The following is a 15,157-nucleotide window of genomic DNA, read 5'->3' on the forward strand; positions in this document are numbered from 1 at the left end:
AACTGAACACACCCATGTCATCAGCACCCAAGGTCAAAACAACAAAATACTACCTGAACCCTTGAAAGCCCCTTTGTGATTCTTTTTTTTTTTTTTTTTTTTTTTTTTCAGTAACACCCCGACTCTTGGAGGTAACCACTAACCTGGCTTCTAACATCATCACTTAGTTTTACCTGTTTTTGCACTTTATAGAAATGGGCTCATATAGCAGGTAATCTTTCGTGACTTTTTTTTAACTCAACCTTGTATTTCTCAGATTCATCTATGTTACGGTGAACAACAGCTCTAGTTCATTTGTTCTCATTGCTATAGAATAATGACAATTTGCCACAATGTATATATCTATTCAACTGGTGACAGGCATTATTAATCTTTTTTTTTAATCTTCTGATACGAGCCCCACAAAGCAGGGTTCAGAGTGCAGTGTAGTAGAAAGAGCACAGTCCCTGGAGTAACAAAAATCTGTTTTAAACTAGTTTCTGTTAATAACTATGTGTCCCTCTACAAGTTATTTGGCCATTATGGGTCTTGACTTCCACATCTGTAGGATACAAATAATAATAATCGAAAGGACACAAACCAAGAACCTAGTACATGGTAGTTATTATTGTAAGGCTTATAAAATGTTTGCTACAGACTTGAAAATCACTTACAGATTACTGTCACATAGCTTAATTCTTTAGCACCTTGGCCACTTGACCTTCCCTGCTAATGCACTCTGGTAGCCATTGAAACCCAAACATGGAAATTCAAATTCTTTGAATCTATCAATGGGTGGTTTGCTGATGTTTCCTTCCCCTCTTTCCCAGAGCAAGAACTGGCCTTTGGAATGCAGACCAACACTAACACCTTTGTCTTCATCTACATTGTCAGGTTTGTGCCATCTTTGATACGTTTTCAGTCTCATCTACCTCCAGAACAGGCCCTTTTCTTAAAGTTCCTTCTGTGATAACTGTACATGGATGAGAAACATCATTAAGACTGACAATCCCATGTCCTCTCATCAATGCCCTCTTGCCTGCCATCTCTTGGGTGAGAACACACTATATCATAGCTTCCACACTAGCTCCCACTCTCCATGAAGTGGGTTAAATGCAGACTCAGATGTCTTAGTCAGACGATTTGGCCCTGGTCCCACCAGAAACCACAAAAAGGCTCAATTCAGTGGCTGTTCCTCTCTGGCAAGGGCACCCTTGAAAAAGAACTGAAAACATCATACTGTGGGCAACTCTGACAAGACCCAAAAAATATGAATCAAAGGGTACAAATACCCTCCCTGTCATAAGGCTAGAGGGGATGACTGAGTCTTTATTCTGCCATCCTTACAGGACAGTCTAGCATTCTACACTGCAGGATGAAAGATCCATTATAAACAGAGCTGGACTAAGACTTGCTTGTCCTCTCTTAATCTTGAGTCAGAGAAGTCGGTGGGGGGAGGAGGGGAAGTTGCATGATTATAGGAAGGCGAACAGTGGTGAGAAGAGTTCTGCAAATCAAGTGATAAAGTGTACACATGGGAAAGGATGCACAAACTTTGCATGTGTTGGGAATTTTGAGAGGTGGGAGGGATAGGAGTGAACCAAAAAGAAATCTAGAGTGGCTGCTCAAAGAACTTTAAACATACTAGAGAAGAAATTAGGAAAAAGGGGCAAAGAAAGGAATCATCCTTCATCTATCCTTGGCTCCAGAAATTAACTCTTATATTAACCCAATATAAGATATGTCAAAATTCATGGACTCACAGCCAAGGAACTTGGGTTTAAATCCTGGACTGTCCACTGTTTTTTGCCACTGTCAAATAAGTCTATTAATAACATCAAGAAGATTACATTAAGGTTCCAGACTAGAATAGTAATGTTATAACCCCTAAAATGAAAAATGAAGGTGTGGCTGATGGGAGTTGAGGGCTAAAAGGGTTAAGCAAGACAGAAGGGCTAATACCTTCATCTTACAAAGCTAGAATCAAAAGTTGACGAAATAAGAAATAAGAGTTTAAGTATATTATTTAAAATAACAGAATTAAGCAGTACAAGAAGTAAAATGGTCTTATAATTATCAAACAGTGGAAGAAGAGGGAAAGTAAGGGGGAAGTGTGAGCAGTGATCTCCTGTATTCGCAGCATGGAGAAATAATTTTTAAACTAAAATAAAATATAGTAATATAAGCATTTTAAAATATAAAAATAACTAAGAATGAAACATAAATGGTTAACAGTGGATACCTCTGAGTAGTGGATAACCATGAGAAGGCTTTTGATTTTCTTTGTAGACTCTGTATTCCTATTTTATTTTTAAAAATATGTCTATGCATATATCTGTTATAAAATTTTAATTTTTAAAATGGAAAAGTTAGCATTAATTATTTTCTCAAAAAGTAAGGATTGTGAAATAGGGTTAGTCTGATGAAATTGCAGATCACACATTAAAGTTAGAAAAAAAACAAACATCCAGCTGGGCGTGGTGGCTCACGCCTATAATCCCAGCACCTTGGGAGGCCAAGGCGGGCGGATCACCTGAGATCGGGAGTTCGAGACCAGCCTGACCAACATGGAGAAACCCCGTCTCTACTAAAAATACAAATAAAATTAGGTAGGCATGGTGGCACATGCCTGTAATTCAAGCTACTTGGAAGGCTGAGAGAAAAGAAGCACTTGAACCCGGGAGGCGGAAGTTGCGGTGAGCCAAGATCATGCCATTGCACTCCAGCCTGGGCAACAAGAGCGAAACTCTGACAGGACAGGACAGGACAGGACAGGACAGGACAGGACAGGACAGGACAGAAAAGGAAAGGACAGGACAGGACAGGACAGGACAGGAAAGGAACAAATGTCCATCTCATTGCATAAATATACCAACTCCACACAGAAGTTGAAAGACATAAGCTATTTAATTGAAAACAGGAAGATCTATCTGGTTTAACCATAAGGAGGTGGTTTATAAATATTTTTAACCAATAGAGTTCTGTTATAAAAGACATGTTGCCCCCAAATTCCACTATAGAAAACACATCCAAGGTAAAGTGCCACTTGAAGCATCAATGCCACTTGAAGAAGTTAATCCTGCTTGAATAACAGGATGAGTTCATATGGAATGTGTTCACTATTAGTTCGGAGCATTCTCTGTGTTATTTTGTTCCTTCCTTCATTGCTTTCATCCTTCCTTCCTACCTACCTCCACTTCTATGACAAAGAGATATTCTCCCACATCATGCAAAGCCAGAGACACATACTGGGAGACCTAGTAACATGAAACCTCTTCATATGCCAGTAGTCACTTGGGAAGCATTCAATGTTCAACACCCCTATCCCTCTGTTCCTGCCTTGTTCATTAACTTCTCAGTTCTTTTTTCATTTTTAATTCACAGTAAGTCCATCGTCAATCGGACAGTTTCGTGGAGCACTTTCTATCCTCCCTATTCTATTACCAGTACTAACAAGAATTACAGTGATGAAAGAAAATTTTTTAGCACATATGATTGATGAAAGACACTTATTTAGTGCATATTATTTGCCAGGTACTGTACTAAGAACTTTATACATATTAACTAATTTAATTAATTAAATAACTATCTGTATACAAATTTTCATCAAATACTTCTTCCTCTTGATTCTGAAGCCTGAGAAAACCCATGAACTATCTACCAAATGGGCAGGAGCTATCTACCAAATGTAATTTCTTTGTATAGGTCAGTGTTTTCCAATAGAAAGATAATGCAAGCCACATGTAATTTTAAAATGTTTAGTAGTCACATTTCAAAAAGAAAAAATAGATAAATGGTCAAATATTATCACTTAAACATATAATCAAAATTAAATGTTAATATTTTCTATTTTTTCATACCGTCTTCAAAATCCAGAGTATATTTTAGGGTGTATTTTCCACTTACAGTGCAACGAGTTCTGTCTATGGTATTTCTAGTACTCAGCGGACAAATATTTAGTTAATTACCCTTAGAATCTCAAACTAGGTGCTGGGAAAACTGGTTAGCCATATGTAGAAAGCTGAAACTGTATCCCTTCCTTACACCTTATACAAAAATTCATTCAAGATGGATTAAAGACTTAAATGTTAGGCCTAAAACCATAAAAACCCTAGAAAAAAACCTAGGCAATACCATTCAGGACATAGGCGTGGGCAAGGACTTCATGTCTAAAACACCAAAAGCAATGGCAACAAAAGCCAAAATTGACAAATGGGATCTAATTAAACTAAAGAGCTTCTGCACAGCAAAAGAAACTACCATCAGAGTGAACAGGCAACCTACACAATGGGAGAAAATTTTTGCAATCTACTCATCTGACAAAGGGCTAATATCCAGAATCTACAACAAACTCAAACAAATTTACAAGAAAAAAACAAACAACCCCATCAAAAAGTGGACAAAGGATATGAACAGACACTTCTCAAAAGAAGACATTTATGCAGCCAAAAGACGCATGAAAAAATGCTCATCATCACTGGCCATCAGAGAAATGCAAATCAAAACCACAATGAGATACCATGTCACACCAGTTAGAACGGCCATCATTAAAAAGTCAGGAAAGAACAGGTGCTGGAGAGGATGTGGAGAAATAGGAACACTTTTACACTGTTGGTAGGACTGTAAATTAGTTCAACCATTGTGGAAGACAGTGTGGCGATTCCTCAGGGATCTAGAGCTAGAAATACCATTTGACCCAGCCATCCCATTACTGGGTATATACCCAAAGGATTATAAGTCATGCTGCTATAAAGACACATGCACATGTATGTTTATTGCGGCACTATTCACAATAGCAAAGACTTGGAACCAACCCAAGTGTCCATCAATGATAGACTGGATTAAGACAAAAATGTGGCACATATACACCATGGAATACTATGCAGCCATAAAAAAAGGATGAGTTCATGTCCTTTGTAGGGACATGGATGAAGCTGGAAACCATCATTCACGGCAAACTATCGCAAGGACAAAAAACCAAACACCACATGTTCTCACTCATAGGTGGGAATTGAACAATGAGAACACACAGACACAGGAAGGGGAACATCACACACTGGGGCCTGTTGTGGGGTGGGGGGAGGGGGAGGGATAGCATTAGGAGATATACCTAATATAAATGACGAGTTAATGGGTGCAGCACACCAACATGGCACATGTATACATATGTAACAAACCTGCACATTGTGCACATGTACCCTAGAACTTAAAGTATAATAATAATTTAAAAAAAAAAGAATCTCAAACTAACAGAAGATCAGATTTGGAATATTTGTCCATTGTTCTTGTTGTCATGAGCCATGAGAAAACTGAGGTTTAAAGGGAAGTGCTGTTTCCTGCAAAGTAAAATGAGCCCTAGACTTACAACCAGATCTCAATTCATATCCAAGCTACTAAGTGACCTTAGAGGCTACACCTCACTGAACTTAGTGTCCCCACCTGTTAATGGGGGATAATAACTTTTATGAGATTGTTCTGAGGTTCAAATGAGAACTGGATCTATATGTGTAAGGGCCTAATATAGCACCTATCACAACCAGTGAACTCACAAAGCCAGCTAGCAGCAGTGCTGGGTATATCAGGCTAAGTCCAATCAGGAGACAGGAAACATTACAAATAATTGACATATAAGAAAACTCTATATGGTACTCTAAGGTTAAGGAAAAGTACTCAAATAAGGATAAATTTTAATGGGGTTCAGACCTCACTTGAAAAGGAGTAATCTGGCAGGGCGTGGTAGCTCACGCCTGTAATTCTAACACTTTTGGAGGCCAAGGCAGGAGGACTGCTTGAGCTCAGGCATTCGAGACCAGTCTGGGCAACATGGCGAAACCCCATCCTTACAGAAATTACAAAAAAAAAAAAAAATTAGCCAGGCATGGTGGTATATGCCTATAGTCCCAGCAACTTGAGAGGCTGAGGTGAGAGGATCACCTGAGCCCAGGGAGGTCGAGGCTGAAGTGAGCCATGATTATGCCACTGCACCTCAGCATGGGTGAGAGAGTGAGACCCACCCTGTCTCACAAAAAAAAGAAAAGTAGTAATTTAACACACTGGATAGCAGAATGTTTGCTGATTTGGCCCGGTGGTTCATAGTTACTATGTAAGCAGGAGGCAATTCACCAGAGTACAAAAAAGCAGGCCAACAGGGACCAGTGGAGAAGGTATAAAGAGAAGGTGGGAAAACTGAGTTGCAGGTGAGCTCAACGGGGCCAGCCGTGTTTGGTGGGAACCCCCTAGGGTGCAAGCTTAACGTATGGGGGCCCTGCAGAGGGGGTAATAGCTCCATGATAACTCTTCAGCCAGCAAGTGGGCCATGTGGGGGAGGCGGTCTACAGAGGGAAGCTGAGGGACAGCATGGTCATGAAGGCTTCAAGGAGATTGAGGCACCATGTGTCTAGGTGGGTGGCTGGGTCAGAGTTCCATCAGCTGTCCTCCCCACCCCGCCCCGCCCCCGCCTCAGCTGGAAACTTCATGAGATCCCCCTCCTCCTGCAATGTCCCTCCAGCTCCCTCTACTGAGAAAGTTTAAGAGCGTGCTCACTATAAAGGAAAGATGCTTAAAGAAAATCTGTCCATCATCACAGAGCAGGTATTGAGAGGCTTGGAACTGATTGGCAATAAATTGATAACACACAGGGGTAGACTATAAGCTTCATTTTGACTATTGGAATTCTAGATAGTTTATTGGAGACATGACTCATACTAAGTTGGTCTTCTTTGTACATATGCAGGTTGGCCTTACTGGTAAAGAAGTATGAAAAAAGATAGATACGTATTTAACCTTTCTGAGACTCACTTTCTTCATTGAGACAATGGATATTAAAAATCCTACCTCACAGGTTTGCTGCGAGAATTAAGGAAGAAAGCATATGTAAAACCCTCAGCGCAGGCATGGGCCATAGGAAGTGCAGTCATGCACCACGAAATAATGTTTTAGTAAACAATGAACCGCATATACAATGACAGTCCTATAAGATTATAATACAGTATTTTTATACGTATGCTTTATATGTTTAGATAAACAAATACTTACCATTCGGTTATAACTGCCTATACTATTCAGTACAGTTAACACCCATACAAGTTTGTAGCCTAGGAGCAATAGGCTACACCATATAGCCAATTGTGTATTAGGCTAGACCAGACTCCATTAGGAGTGTTAAGCACACTCCTATGAAGTTCACACAACCATGAAAACATGTAATGATGCATTTCTCAGAACAACATTAAGCAACGCATGACTGCACATAATACAAATTCATTTCCATTTGCTCAGATAATATAAGGGCAACCATGGTAGCATATCCTTACTTTCCTAGTGTTATTCTTATAAAGGAATGAAAGTAAATCAAATTGTTTCACAAGTGGTTAAGTATTTTTATCCTCAGTTGTAATTTTAAATATACTTCTATTCTTCAATCATATCCTCTCCCAACTAAGTATTGATGTTAATGAGACTCCAGTGAAACAAGTATTGCTGGGCTATCAGGGGAACTCACTTTGCTTGAACATCAGTCATTTCTAACAATGCCCATATCAATCTGATGATAGCAGGTAGCGGGAGCTCAACCACTAATTTGCTCTTTCTTCTCAAAATTTGCTACTTTCATGGCCAGGCATGCTGGCTCATGCCTGTAATACCAGCACTTTGGGAGGCTGAGTTGGCAAGATAGTATCTTTTAAAAAAAGAAAAACTTGCTGTTTTCAAATTCTTGATCCAAACTGATTGTCATGATATTCCAAATAATATCTACTGGTTGGTATGCTCTTAGTCCTAAGAAAACTAGATGCTTGGACAAGATGCTGTATTTTAGCCCTGGTAGAGGAAACTACCTTTGCTACATGGTGGATACACATTGAGAGCTCATGAAACAGACCTACACCTAGCTGAAAAGATTAAAAATGAAAATTATTAACATCCCTTTAACAGACATTGGAGAATCACAGAGATCCATGTGATGGTCAAGCTGAAAAGAATGTGAAATTATCTGGCACACAGCATTGTCCAGTGGAACTTTGCACAATGATGGAAATGTATTTTATCTGCACTGTCCAACACAGTAGCTACTAGACACAAGTGACTGCTGAGCACTTGAAATGTGGCTAGAAAGAATGAGGAGCTGAGTTGTTAATTTAATTTTATTTAAATAGATAGTAGTTACCATAATAGACAGCAAAGATCTAGACAGCATAGCTTAATGTAAAGAGTATGGAACGTAAAGCTAAAAAGACCTTTAGGTCTAAATTCAGGCCACTATCACTTACTAACCACATCAGTCTGTTCTTGTACTGCTATAAAGAAATACCTGAGACTGGGTAATTTATAAACAAAAGAGATTTAATGGGCTCACGGTTCTGCAAGCTGTACAGGAAGTATAGCCGCTTCTCCTTTGGTGAAGTCTCAGGAAACAAAATCATGGCAGAAGGTGAAACGAAAGCAGGTACATCTTACATGGCCAGAGCAGGAGCAAGAAGTGGGGGAGTTGCTACACACTTTCAAACAACCAGATGTGATGAGAACTACTCACTCACCACTAGGAGAACAGCATCGAGGGGATGGTACTGAACCATTTATGAAGGATCCACCCCCATTATGCAATCACCTCCCACTGGGCCCCACCTCCAACACTGGGAATTACAACTGAACATGAAATTTAGGTGGGGACACAGATCCAAACTATATCACTAGCTATATAACTTTGGTTATGTTATTTATCTTGTCCAAGGCTCAGTTACCTCATTTGTGAAATGGGGAAAATGCCAGAAGCACACAAAGTCCTTGTGATTAAAGAATGAACATAAAGCACCTAGCCTAGTGCTCAATATAGAAGGCAGTTGATAAATGATAGCTAGCTAGTTTTCCAGACAAAACAACAAAAACACCAAAAGGAGAAGAAACTTATGCACAGATACAGAGTCTGTTGGCCACAAAGTCAGAGGCCAATTCTAGATTTTCTTACTTTCTTTCGTGATCATTTTTCTCATAGAAACTAATCACCCACGTCCCCACCCCCTTTGTTGTGTTAGTTGAGGCTACTATAACAGAATGCCATAGACAGGGTGACATAAACAACAAACATTTATTTTGCACAGTTTAGGAGGCTGACTAGGCCAAGAGCAAAGCACCAGCAGATTGGTGCATATCTTTGTAAAGTGAAGAGTAGTAGCCCATACAACTATTCGATTGCTATTTAAAAAAATCTTATGCATATACAGAAAATGTACCTTGGTGAAGCCTATTTGTTCCTTCCGGAAATTTTCCAAGGGTTTAATCAGCAAATCACTAGCATTGTGTACCTAGACAAAAAGGAAAAACAAACAAAACAATTTCTAGGTTAACAAGGTTCAGATACAAGATTCCTTGTTACTATGACATTTTTCATTTATATACCAACCTGCAAAATGTTAAATGGTTTGCTGATTTGTTGGGTTTTGTTACTGTTTGTTTCTATATTGTTTCTGAAAATCAAATGCATTGAGAAGAAATGGGAGAAAGAATAAGAGGGGCATTTCTCTGTAACTTTAATGATAGTCTGACCTGAGTTTTTAATCGATAAATATCTGAAGTGATGTCCAGCAGAAGACACAGGAGACCTGAACGACAGGTGAAAAAGAGAAGAGAAAGAGAATGGCAAATACAAGAAAAGGACAATTGCAGCAAGTGCAAATCATTTCATCAGAGGCAAATGAGTGTGCAGTGATAGCATTAGGATAAAACATTTATAGTCCTCCCTGTGCCATAAAACCAGAACATTTCCTTCAGAATGTGGAGTGCATTACAGCATCACAGAAAACACTAGACTAGGCTTTCAAATTACCTAAATATAAATGCTCAGAAGCCAATAGGAATGGCCTGTTCAGGGACTATTAATATTGGCAATAATAAATATGTTCTGAAGATATAAAAACATCACAATCAAAGAAGACCCCTTGTTCTTTGGGCAGGTAAAGGTATACAAAGCTTTTTCTTCATATAAACCTCTTATGAGATTGTGTATGTTCAAGGCAACAAGTGGGGTTTGTGCCTCCATGGTGAGAGTTAGAATCACTAAAATGGAAGACCTTAGAGAAGGCATCTAAAGGGCTGCATTTTGGGAATCACTGCATTAATTTTTATTAATTACAAGACAGAAAACTAAAAGACAAGTTTCCTTGTCATATGAGACATAGGTGTCAGTAAGACAAGGTATATCTTCATAACAAAAATAGACAACAGAGGAAAAAGCCAGTTTTGACAAGATCTGAGTTCTCCAATCTAAGAAGCAATTTTTAACCTACCTCCCCAAAAGTGTGGAAAGTTGTGGGGCATTAGTGCATAGGTTATACGTGTCTTTCAGGTAATTTGGGCCTCTTGTTCTGTGTATAGGTATGATTCAAGGTTCAACTAAATGTGCAAACTCCTAAAATGGCACTGTTAGCCTTCGTATGAGAACATCCTGGTGAACCCTGACATTTTGATCTACTGCAGCTCCTAATGCTACCATCCAGGACAGCCAGCACCCAGCAAAAAAAAATATAAAATTAGGCAAGAAAAAAAATGTTTTCCTTGAGAACAGAGTCATTCTCTATGTCTCCTGATCACCAGTGCTTTTATAGCTGGCTTTCTAAAACTTGTTTGCTACAAGTCTAGACTTAAAAAATCATGTAACCCTTCCCGAAGTTTGCTGATTTTTACAAAATCAGACTTCTTGCCTGCTAACACTTCCAGACCCTGTCTGATTCTCATCACATCTCTTCTCTTCTACTGGATCTATGAAACCCCATTGAGTCCTAATCGTACTATAACCTACCTCCCAGTACGACACTTAGCATTCTCTTTATCTCTGAGTGTGCTCATTTGCCAAAGGCAGGAAAGTCTATAAATTCCACCCTGCAAGAGCCCCTAGTAAAGACTTCTTTATGCAGGTCTGATTCATAGAAAGATCATTTTGGTTGCTTAGGAAATCAAAGCTCCACTAACAATTATGGTATCAAAAAAAAATTACACCAATGATTCTCCTTAATTGAAAATAAGACTTCTTCTACTAAAAATACCCACAAATTAAATCATTGGTGTCATAGGCCCAGTACAGAAAGTTATTTTTGTCCTTTACTATCGTGGAAGCCTTAAAACATGGCCACAAACTCTGACATACCTTCCACTGAGAGGTGAGGTCTATGTCCCCTCTACCTTGAATGTGAGTGGGCTTGTTAATATTTTGAACAAATAGAGTACTCCAGAAGTAACACTCTGTGACATTTGAAGCTAGGTCACAAAAGGCCAGCACCAGTTCTCTCCCAGTTCTCTTGGAATACTCCCACTAGGAGCCTTGAGACAGTATATAAGAAGTTTAATTACCCTGAGATTACCAAACAGAAGAGGCCAAATTCTAGTCAATGTCTCATACCAGCTAAATCCGCCCTTCCTGCCATCCCCACTGGAAGGTGCCAAACATTAGGAAAACCATTTTGGACCCTCCATATCAACTCATCTGCCAGGTAAATGCCATCATTTGGAGCAGAAGAATCGCCCAGCTGACCCGTCTCAATGTCTAACCCACAAAATAATTACAAATAATTAGTTTTAGTTTAAGCCAGTAATCTGCAACCTTTTTGGCACCAGGGACCAGAATCATGGAAGACAATTTTTCCATGGACCCAGGGTAGGGGGAAGTGGAGATGGTTTCAGGATGAAACTGTTCAACCTCAGATCATCAGGCATTAGATTGTCATAAAGAGCATGCAACCTAGATCCTGCATACCCAGTTCACAATAGGGTTTGCTCCTATGAGAATCTAATGTTGCCACTGATCTGATAGCAGGCAGAGCTCAAGCAGTAATGCTCCCTATCCTGCTGCTCACCTCCTGCTGTGTGGCCAGGCTCCTAACAGGCCATAGACTGGTGCCCCGCAGCCTAGGGGTTGGGGACCCTGGTTTCAGCCACTAATATTAGAAAAAGTTATTATGAAGAAATAGATAATTAGAAAGACAATTTGCAGTTTAAAAAACGTAATACAGGCCGGGCGCGTTGGCTCACACCTGTAATCCTAGCACTTTGGGAAGCCGAGGCAGATGAATCACCTAAGGTCAGGGGTTCAAGACCAGCCTGGCCAAAATAGTGAAACCCCATCTCTCCTACAAATACAAAAAACTAGCCGGGCGAGGAGGCACCTGCCTGTAATCCCAGCTACTCGGGAGGCTGAGGCAGGAGAAATCACTTGAACCCAGGAGGCGGAGTTTGCATGAGTCAAGACTGTGCCACTGCTCTCCAGCCTGGGTGACAGAGTGAGACTCAATCTCAAAAATAAATAAATAAATAAATAAATAAATAAATAAATAAATAAATGTAATACCTAAGAAGTGGCCAACTGTGAAACACTGAGGAAGTTTGCCTTTGAATAAGAAGTATACATACTACTTTCTAAAGCACTGTATGGAGCTGGGCCCTTGCATATTCAGGAACTCCCAGGATGGCAGAGTTGCTGGCTTTTCATGCTCCAAAGGGGATTGTCCTGCATAAGCAAGTGTGTCAGCAACTTCTCACACAGGGTCCATAAAGCCACTGACTTTTACATGTTTGACCCCAGTTCAGTCTGAAAAATAGTCCATGGTTTACTAGAATTGCAGGACATCATTTTTCCTTAATCACTTTGGCAACACTGCTCCCAGTGTCCTACAGCACAAACAGATACTCTGAATCTTTTCCTCTCTATGACACTCATTGCTTATTACACTATTTTCTTGTCAGAATAGAGACTTAGGAATGTAGAAAAAAGTCACATTGAGGATTTTCTCTTTTTTCTTTTTCACTCTATTTTATTCTTAAACCCCTTAGAACTCTAGCAATGACTCTCCTTTGAAGTAAATTTGGCCTTTAATCTCTTTTCTAATCACTGCATTCATTGTGTGAGCTCAATGGGGACAAAAACTGCCACCTGCTACCTCAGGTAGAATCTTCACCATAAGGAGTGACATCCTCAACTCATTAGTGAGTTTCTATCATCAGAATCCTACTGAATAAAGGCCAAAGTAACACTGAACAAGGTGTTGAGCAGAATAGAGATGATATTCAGTCCAGTATTGCAGGATTGCTCAGGAATCTTTGATGGTAAATGAAATATCAAAAGAAAGCACTGGGCCAGGTGCAGTGGCTTGCGCCTGTAATCTCAGCACTTTGGGAGGCCAAGGCGGGTGGATCAGCTGAGGCCAGGAGTTCGAGGCCAGCCTGGCCAACATGGCAAAACCCCATCTCTACTAAAAATACAAAAATTAGTTGGGCATGGTAGTGGGTGCCTGTAGTCCCAGCTACTCAGGAGGCTGAGGCAGGAGAGTCACTTGAACCCAGGAGGCGGAGGCTGCAGTGAGCCGAGATCACGCCACTGCACTCCAGCCTGGGCAACAGAGGGAGACTCCGTCTCAAAAAATAAAATTTAAAAAAAATTTTTTTTTTAAAAGAGAGTGCACTAAAGACATGCTGAAATATTACGGGGGCCTCTTTAGGTCACTTTTGGCAGTCTTCAAAAACAGACCTTGCACATTGCCAACAGAGGCCCCTTCAGGGTCAGAAAGGAATCTAGGCAAGCTTCATAATCATATAAGAAGTGTGCAATTCAGACTTTTCAAGGCCCTCCCCCCCTCTATTTTTTTTTTTTTGGCAGGGCCTTCCTCTCCCAGGCTATAGTACAGTGACATGATCATGGCTTACTGCAGCCTTGACCTCCTCAGGTTCAGGTGATCCTCTCACCTCAGCCTCCTGAGTAGCTGGGACTACAGGTGCACAATAATGCCCGGCTAATTTTTGTATTTTTAGTAGAGACGGGGTTTCACCATGTTGACCAGGCTGCTCTTGAACTTCTGGCCTCAAGCGATCTGCCTGCCTCAGCCTCCCAAAGAGCTAGGATTAAAAGCGTGAGCCACCGTACCCAGCCCCAACAGGATACTTTTGAGAACATCACAGGGATGCCCTTCCTCACTTCTTCCCTTCATAATTCCTTCCCCAATTTATGTTCATTTATGGAGATGACCAGACACAGGCAATTTCCATGCTTGAGGGCTGTGAACTTTCTTACTGTTATTCTTAAGCTTACTTTGGACTCTTCTTTTACAAAGGATAAAATGCAATATAAGACCCACTAAATTATCCAGATTGGGGTAGAGGGGTCCTTTTGCTACAAAGCCAGGAAATGGAAAAGTTATAATCAAGCAATGAATTCCTGGCATGGGGTGAAAGGCACTCATTAAGCCTAACCATCTCAGCAGTCCTGGAATTAAGTGGGAAATAGGGAGCAAACACTCAATATATGATTGAAAAGTTGTTGGGACAAAAGGGCACAACATAATTAAAGGCAGAAGAAAATGAGTCAGTCATGTGGCAAAGTACCAGCAGGAAGGGTGAGAAAAACAACATCTCAAAAGACGAATACTACTTCAATATGTGAGGGCTTTGTTATTGGGTAAATAAAAGAGATGGAGAAACAACTAGGGCTAAAGAGAAGTACAGCTGAGCTTTCTAGTGCTATCTGAATGAAATGGGGGCAAATGCCTTTGAAAACAACATGGGCAGCAGTCCACAAACCCTGTGGGCAGAGAAGAACATTTAGTAGACTGTGTATTAGCAAGGGGGCCATCTAAGAGGGTCCAGGGAAACCACACATGTTGGTCTCTTCTTAGTACATTTAAAAGCAAATATTTTAAACTAAGAAAATTCCCAAATCATATTTCCACAAGCAGAATCTCGTGAGTAACTAAAGATAACTAAAAACCATGCTTACATAATCAGTATTTTCCCCTTATAAAACACGTCCATGTTTGCTATGTTATTTGGAGCACTTTAAACAACCATAAGAGATGGGGATTATTTTCCACACTCTACAAATAAGAAAAAGGAGCCCAGAAAAATGAAGTAATTAATCTGAAGTCAACAAGTTAGTGACAGATCCAGAATTAGAGCCTTAATTCTCTAATTCCCCTACCTCCAAGTCCTGCCTTCAGTCCTACTTCTCTAGGAGTCTAGATTCTATGAGCAGTATTTTGAGAAGTCAGTACCACACTGTTGAAAGGAAAGAGGTTTTATAGGTAAATGAGTTCTCGCTGTTAGAATAAATAGCTTTAACAAAACTGAGAAGCCCATAAAAAGTCATCTGATGGAGAAAGGTACAACAGAATTCCCATCTTACCATCATGCCCCTAATAAAAAT

General features: G+C 40.1%; 1 protein-coding gene across 1 annotated transcript in view; it reads right to left on the bottom strand.

Moving 5' to 3' along the window:
* OPHN1 (oligophrenin 1) overlaps positions 1-15,157 on the bottom strand; it is a 385,933-nt gene that overhangs the window by 212,332 nt on the left and 158,444 nt on the right. Inside the window, exon 5 of the mRNA XM_003272664.4 lies at positions 9,207-9,278. Within this exon, the coding sequence (XP_003272712.1) occupies positions 9,207-9,278 (72 nt within the window). The remainder of the gene's footprint in view (positions 1-9,206; positions 9,279-15,157) is intronic.

The sequence above is a fragment of the Nomascus leucogenys genome, chromosome X (genome assembly GCF_006542625.1).
Source record: "Nomascus leucogenys isolate Asia chromosome X, Asia_NLE_v1, whole genome shotgun sequence".
Lineage (NCBI taxonomy): Eukaryota > Metazoa > Chordata > Mammalia > Primates > Hylobatidae > Nomascus > Nomascus leucogenys.